At 45.3% G+C, this 7,177-nt stretch overlaps 1 protein-coding gene across 1 annotated transcript in view; it reads left to right on the plus strand.

The window, feature by feature from the left end:
• Positions 1–7,177, plus strand: part of INSC (INSC spindle orientation adaptor protein) — a 173,325-nt gene that overhangs the window by 112,482 nt on the left and 53,666 nt on the right. Inside the window, exons 8-9 of the mRNA XM_027852570.1 lie at positions 3,081–3,252; positions 6,612–6,790. Of these exons, the coding sequence (XP_027708371.1) occupies positions 3,081–3,252; positions 6,612–6,790 (351 nt within the window). The remainder of the gene's footprint in view (positions 1–3,080; positions 3,253–6,611; positions 6,791–7,177) is intronic.

Genomic DNA, 7,177 nt, shown 5'->3' on the forward strand with positions numbered 1-7,177 from the left:
GCCCTCCAACTCCATTATGACCTCTCTGGGCCTCAGTTTCCTCATCTGAGGGGACTGGACTAGGTGACCCCGAGAACCCCTTCTGGGTCTAAGCCCATGACCCTGAGCAGGTGGAACTCGGCGGGAGGGAACAGGGACGGCTCATTTGGAAAGGCTCGCAAAGCTCTCAGCCAGTTTGTTTCCTGTTGCCGGGCACAGACTGTCTCTTCGTCCCTCCACCTGAGATCTGAGCAAATGAGAGGCCACCCATGTGATACTGCCATCCGCCCTGAGAGTGTGCAGGGACCCAGCGCGGCATTTACGTCCTTTCTCAAAGAAGCCATCAGCGTGATTCATGCCAGGCGGCGTCCTTTGGCCTCCCCAGGGTCTGACGGTCTCGCCTGTCTCTCTGATTCCCTCATTGTCAAACACTTCACCAAACAAGAAAATTTACATCCATCCTGGAACATTAACGGAGGTGACATGAAACCCTACTCTAATAAATAACAGTGGGAGCTTTTAAAGAGCCACTTGAGGATGACTGGCAGGAAATGAAGATGGGGAGGGGCTGCCATGGAATGTCAGGGTCAGACGTGGCCCCGCAACCAGTTCCCCATCAGCGCCCACCTGGCTCCCATGCTGGAATGGGCAGAGATAACTCTAATAAAGCAGGAAAAAAAGACCCCATGGAGAAGGGGTCAGGATGCCTGTGAGCAGAGAATTTAAAGCTAGTAGCAAACTTAGAGACTCTCAAATCACCCTCACATTTATATATGAGGAAAGTGAGTTCTAGGGAGGCTGTGACTCATCCAAGGTCACACAGGTAGTGTTTCCGAAATCACTGCTCTTTTCCTTGCGTGATACTGATCTTATAGCATCACGCTCATGTGGGCAAGGGATGATCTTGAGGTGGGAATGGAGACCAACTATTCCCAGCCAGGTCAGTTTGGGAAAGGTTTCCTTCAACCCCAGGTCTACTGGAGGTAGAAGGCAGCCTCTCTGGCCATGCTTCCCCCCCACGCTTTACTTTGCTGGGGTTCCTTAGCTAGCCTTTCTACCTTTTCCTCTATTGCAAATGACGTTGGGAATAGATGGAAAAAAACCCAACAATACTTCTTTATGATCACATAAACTTAACTCTGAAACTTTTGAATCTTCAGATTTGATGATGAGCTACTGAAAAAAGAGACTTTTGTCTTTCTTTGTATCCTCAGCCTTTAGCACAATTCCTGTCTCATAATAGGCACTTAACAAGTGTTTGCCGAGTACTGAGTCACTGACAGATCACAGGTTCATTGGATTGAGATCTGGAAGGGAGCTTTAGGGACCACCAATTCTCCGAGGGTCTGCTAAATGAGAAGTTGGATTAGCTATCATCATAGGATTACAGGGTCGTAGAGTCAGAGCAGGAAGTGACCTTAGAAACCACTGAGGTCATTCCTTCCTTTTACAGAGGAGGAAACCATCCCTGAGAGGTCAAGTGATTTGCCCAAAGTCATGCAGAGACTAAGTGGAAGAGCAGAGATTTAAACCCAGGTCCTTTGATTCCAAATTCGTCACCCTTGCTATCACATCTCACTGATTCTCTAGTGCCTGACGATGTCTAACGTGATCTAATACAACCTACTCATTTTAGAGGAGGAAGTTGACACTCAGAGGAGGGAAAGGGCTTGGTCAAGGTCATGTTGGATTAGGAACACAAGGACCCTTTTGCAGCTTTGACCTTCTCTCTACCACACAAGGAGTGCCTCTTAGAGGAATCAAAACGTTTGATACAGGGATTGGGGAACCATTGATTCCTATAGCATCTCAGGATTTATAGCTAAGGAGGACCTTAAATGGCATTTACTCTACACCTCCCCCCAATTTTACGGAGTAGAGGAAATGCAGAGGGAAAACGGATTTTCCCAAGGTCATGTTCTGCTTGGAAATGTCAGAGCCAAGATTCGAATCTCAGGTGACATGTGGTCAGACCTATGCTTTAGGCACATTGTTTTATTAGCTGTGTGGAAGATTGATTAGGGATTGAAAAGGGGAGAGGCTGAAGCAAGGATACTGACCAGGAGGTTATTGCAATAAAGCAGGTGTTGATGAACTAGATTGGTAGTAAGTCATGTGAGGGTGGAAAAGGGGATAGATGCAGGAAACATTGTGGAGATAGAATTGATAAGACTTGGATATGAGGGGTTGGGGGAAAGAGAAAGAAGAGTTAAGGATAACCCTGAAGTTATAAACCCAGGTAACTGGAAGATGATGGTGTCCTCAACACACACAGAGAAATCTGAAGGCAGCAGAGTTAATGGGGAAGAGAAGTTCTGTTTTGGATATCTTGACTTTTAGATGCCAAGGGCATATCTAAGTGGAAGTGTCCAGCAGGCAGTTAGGGATAAAAAATGAAGGTCAGGAGAGAGGCTACATATATTTATGAGTAATCTGCATATAAATGCTAATTGAACACATAGGAGTGGATAAAGTTAATGAGAGAGAATAGAGATTATAGAGGGAAGAAGGTCTAGGACAAAGCTGTGTGTGTGTGTGTGTGTGTGTGTGTGTGTGTGTGTGTGTGTGAGAGAGAGAGAGAGAGAGAGAGAGAGAGAGAACTAGCAAAGGAATGTGAGAAGGATCAGTCAGATAGGAAGAAAATCAGGAAATTGGAGCATCACAGAATCCAAAGAAGGAGAGAATATCCAGGGAAAGGGGTCGATCAGTGATACCAAAAACTTCAGAGAGGTGAAGGAGGATAAGGATTGAACAAAGACCATGGGATTTAGCTATAAAGAGAGATCATGGGTAACCTGGGAGTTAGCAGTTTCAGTTATGTGGTGAGGTTGGAAGCCACATCCCAAGGAACTCTCAGAAAGGTAAGGTGACTGTGCAAGGTGACTTAATAAGTGTGCGATTTAGGACTGGAACCGAGGTCTTCTGACTCAAAATCCAGTGCTGTGTCTGGGGATGGGCTGATGCCTCTGTCCAAGGTACACATTCTCTCTTGTCAAGTTGCTTCTGCTGGGGGGTAGGGGTGGGGAGAGGAAGGTAAGGAGAGCACCATATTCTAAGGCCCAATTTCACAGTGGAACTTCTACACCTTCTGTCATCTCCAGGTAGATGGCATTCTGTGTTTGGCTGACATCTTGACCGATAGTAGCCACTCAGAAGCCACCCGAGCAGAGGCTGCTGCTGTGGTTGCCCAGATCACCTCTCCGCACCTGCCTGTGACCCAGCATCTCAGCAGCTTCCTGGAGAGCATGGAGGAGATTGTGACAGCTCTCATCAGTGAGTGACCACGGTTTGATGTCAGGGAGAATCAGCGGGAATGGGGGCCAGAGGAGCCTCAGGATCAGTCTTATGGAGAGACTGTGTAGGAGATCAACCATGTCATATTATTTAAGAGATACTAGGAGGGCCTTGGTGATTCCAAACATCTCTCTTATAGCCTGTCATCCCACTGTTAGATAGTTGTCTCTTTTGGTCTCAAAGTCTATTTATCGTCAAGATTCCAACTTCATAGTAACAGAATATAGCTGTCAGAGTCAGAAGGGATTTTGAACTGTCTCATTCAAACTGAGCACTAAGGAGGACTGAGACTTGACCAAGGTCACACATGAAGTTAGTGGCAAAGCCAGGACTAAAGCCTGCATCTCAGCTTTGCTAGAGAGGACTCATAGGTCCTAGAGGTAGAAGAACTTTGGAGATGTCTAGTGTAAACCCTCATTTTATACTTGAGGAAACCAAGGCCCTGAGAGGGGAAATATCTTAGGAATAATCATAGGACCATAGGTTTGGGACCAGAAAGGACCTTAGAGGCATCTAACCTAAACCTCTCATTTTCTATATAAGGAAACTGAGATCTAGAAAGGTTAGGTCAGTCTAGGAATGAATGGATGGTTGGATGGGTGAATAAAGCATTTAGTAGATATTATATACAAAGCACTGGTGCTAAGCTCCAGGGATACAAATAGAAAAGGAAGAAAGGCCTTCTCCTCAAGGAGCTTACCTTCTAAAGAAGGAGTCAACACGTATGGAAAATTTCCCCTTTAGTTCAGATGGAAAAGTCTCATGGTCTTTAGGATGCATCGACAAAGCAGATGGCAATGCCTCAGGTAAGCCCAATAAGTAAGTGGCAGATCCAGGATTCAAACCCCATGCCCTCTAATCTCAAATCCGGAGCCCTTTCCTCTGTCCCATGAAGTCTATCTTATATAAGGTTAGACTTTAAATCCATGCTCTCTACCTCCTAATTCTGGGCAATCTCTACTCTGTCTGGCCACCTGTCCCCAGTTCTCCTCCCTCCTGGCCTCCCAAAAATGACGTGTGAGGTATATGTATGCATACATGTACATGAAGAGGTAATAGGTAAAGAGCAGGCCTGGAAGCTAGGGAGACCTCAGTTCAGATTCTGCTTAGGATATATCCTGGCTGTGTGACTCTGTGTAAATCTCTTAACCTCTCTGGGGTCTCACCACCTCTCTAAGACCATAAATTGCCAGGTGAAAATGGTGCCAACCTGCTTTTCCTCATCTGAGAGTTCCTAATGCCAATAAAATCATAAGTCCAGTTTGTATTTCACTAAGTGTATATCATATATAATATAATATAAATATATATACATATGTGCATATATAATTTATATATGTGTATATCATAATTTTAGAGAATTTTGAGATATCCCTTCAGAAATTGGGAGTCACTGAACTAGGACTTGGAATTTGATGGACTTGAGGAAACTGGGAAGGATTAAGACTAGTCTGAGTGATTCCTTTTGCTACAGGCTATGGTTCTTACAGACCAGGCCTGGGTGGTAATAAATGGGAGTCTTCCTCATTTGTTCAAGGTTGAAAAAATGCTTGGGTCAAGACATGGGTCTACTTGTCTACCCATTCCTCTGTCACCCTTTCCCTGCATTTCCCTCCCCTGGTCCCCAGGGTCTGTCCAGCCCCGACTTCTTGACAGAAACTCCCCTGAGAGACCAGCATTACGCATTCTACCCCAGTAGACAGGATATTTCTTGGGGGAGCTGGGCACCAGGGAGATGGGGAAGAAGTAAAAAAAGTCAGGAGAAGTTGAGCGTGCAAGTCTTTTTTTTCTTTCTTTCTTTCTTTCTTTCTTTCTTTCTTTCTTTCTTTCTTTCTTTCTTTCTTTCTTTCTTTCTTTCTTCCTTTTCTCTCTCTTTATTTCTTTCCATTCTTTCTTTCTTTCTGTTCTTCTTTTGAAACATTTATAAGTGAGTCATCAGATTGCTGTATTTAATCTTCTTAACACACAGTGAAATTAAATGGCTCAATGACTCAGATCATAGTTAAAATAAACGAGGGCCAAAATTAAAAGGCACTTATATGGCTGTGTTAATAATTGCTGCGTCGGCAGCAGTCAGGTTGTCAAGGGAGCGGGGATGGGTTTGCCAAGCATGAAGAAGCGGTTGTCATAGAGCATGGGGGTGGACACATAGCTCTCGTCCTCCATGCCAAACGGAGGTGGCTAAACTCTTGATTTCTCTGGGCAGTGGAACAGGATGGTCACTAAGGGAGAGTTTGCCCAGCTCTGGACTCCTGCATCAGGATAACCCAGAGAATGTCAGGGCTGGAAGAGCCCTTAGAAACCATCTGGATCAAATCCTTCCTTTACAAATGGGGAAACTGAATCACACAGAGGGAGGGGGGGAAACCTGTTCAAGGTCACTGAGGTATTTGATGGCAGATCTAACACCAGAATTCAGGTCTTGGAGTAGCTAAGTGGTGCGGTGGATAAAGCACCAGCCCTGAAGTCAGGAGGACCTGAGTTCAAATTCAACCTCAGATACTTACTAGCTGTGTGACCCTGGGCAAGTCACTTACCCTCAATTACCTCCAAAAACACGCAAACACAGAAAGAATTCAGGTCTTTTTTCTTTGTGCCACAATGCCCAGAATATTCTCACCATCATGGTGGACCTGGGGGTAGTGGAGCAAAGAGGAGAGTAGGGACTAACCCTTAGAATAAAAATTAAGAATCATGGAGGAGAAGAGGCTCCAAAGCCCTAACCATGTTGGGGAATTTAGGGACATCAAGGCACAGATGGTGGTAGCTTCTACCCTGTTCAGTTGCTTCTATTTGAACATGTTTATTTGTTACTTTTGTGACCCCATTAGTATATACTATTCCAGGTGAGCTAAACCCAAGGAGTCTCTGGAAATGCTGTGCTTAAGTTGGAACCACGTCAGAAACCAACAGTCAAAAGGCGATCTGGAGCCAGAGGATACATAGACCTTGGAGATGGATATAAGGCAGAGGGTAGAATACATGGCAAACAGGATAGCAGATATGAGATACTAGCAACAAGGAGACCTTGAAAGAAAGGTCATTCCTGCCTCAACCAGGAAACCTCTTTTATGCTATCGCATGAGCCAGTCTGGCCGCCCAGTGCCTGCAAGTGACAGCAGGTGATTTGTGTCTAGATGGAGGGAGGTATACCAGGCAGAATGGCGGATAGGGTCCTTCAAGTCCTGGACGTGGGACTTTCTGGCCATGTGCTGGTTCTGTTTGAGTTGTAGTCTCCTGTAAGTACTTCCTCCCACAGCACTAGAGGGACTTCTTTGGAATCAGCCTGGAGGGGGTGATGTCTCCCTCTCTAATCCAGGCTCTATCTCTACCCCTAGAACTGTGCCAAGAGGCCTCATCTGGTGAAGTCTTCCTATTGGCTTCTGCAGCCCTTGCCAACATCACTTTCTTTGACACTATGGCCTGTGAGATGCTCCTGCAGCTGAACGCCATGCGCATACTCCTAGAAGCCTGTGCTGATAAGCAGAGAGTGGACACACCCTACACCCGAGACCAGGTGAGCATGTCTACAGAAAGAAGGGACACAGAGGGAGTCTCCCTGGTTATTGAGGAAGTGGGAGAAGAAGCTGGAAATAATCATGATGGATCAAGAAGGACTTCCTGAGTATGGTTAGGGGCGGGAGCTCCATATCCTGTCCTATAACTCTGGTGAGCAACTGGTGATCTTATCAATTCAGCAACAACATACAATGAACATATTAAGTGTTTATGACACTGGAAACATTGAGTCATTCTCTAGGATGGGAAAAGAGGCATATCCAAAGAGTAAGAAAACCTAGTCCTTTCTCTCAAGAGGTTTAAAGTCTAGTTGGGGAGATTATATCTATTATTCATCTATCCATCCATCTATCTATCTATCTATCTATCTATCTATCTATCTATC

Source organism: Vombatus ursinus, unplaced genomic scaffold (assembly GCF_900497805.2).
Source record: "Vombatus ursinus unplaced genomic scaffold, bare-nosed wombat genome assembly UNPS02009770.1, whole genome shotgun sequence".
In the NCBI taxonomy this organism is placed as follows: Eukaryota; Metazoa; Chordata; class Mammalia; order Diprotodontia; family Vombatidae; genus Vombatus; species Vombatus ursinus.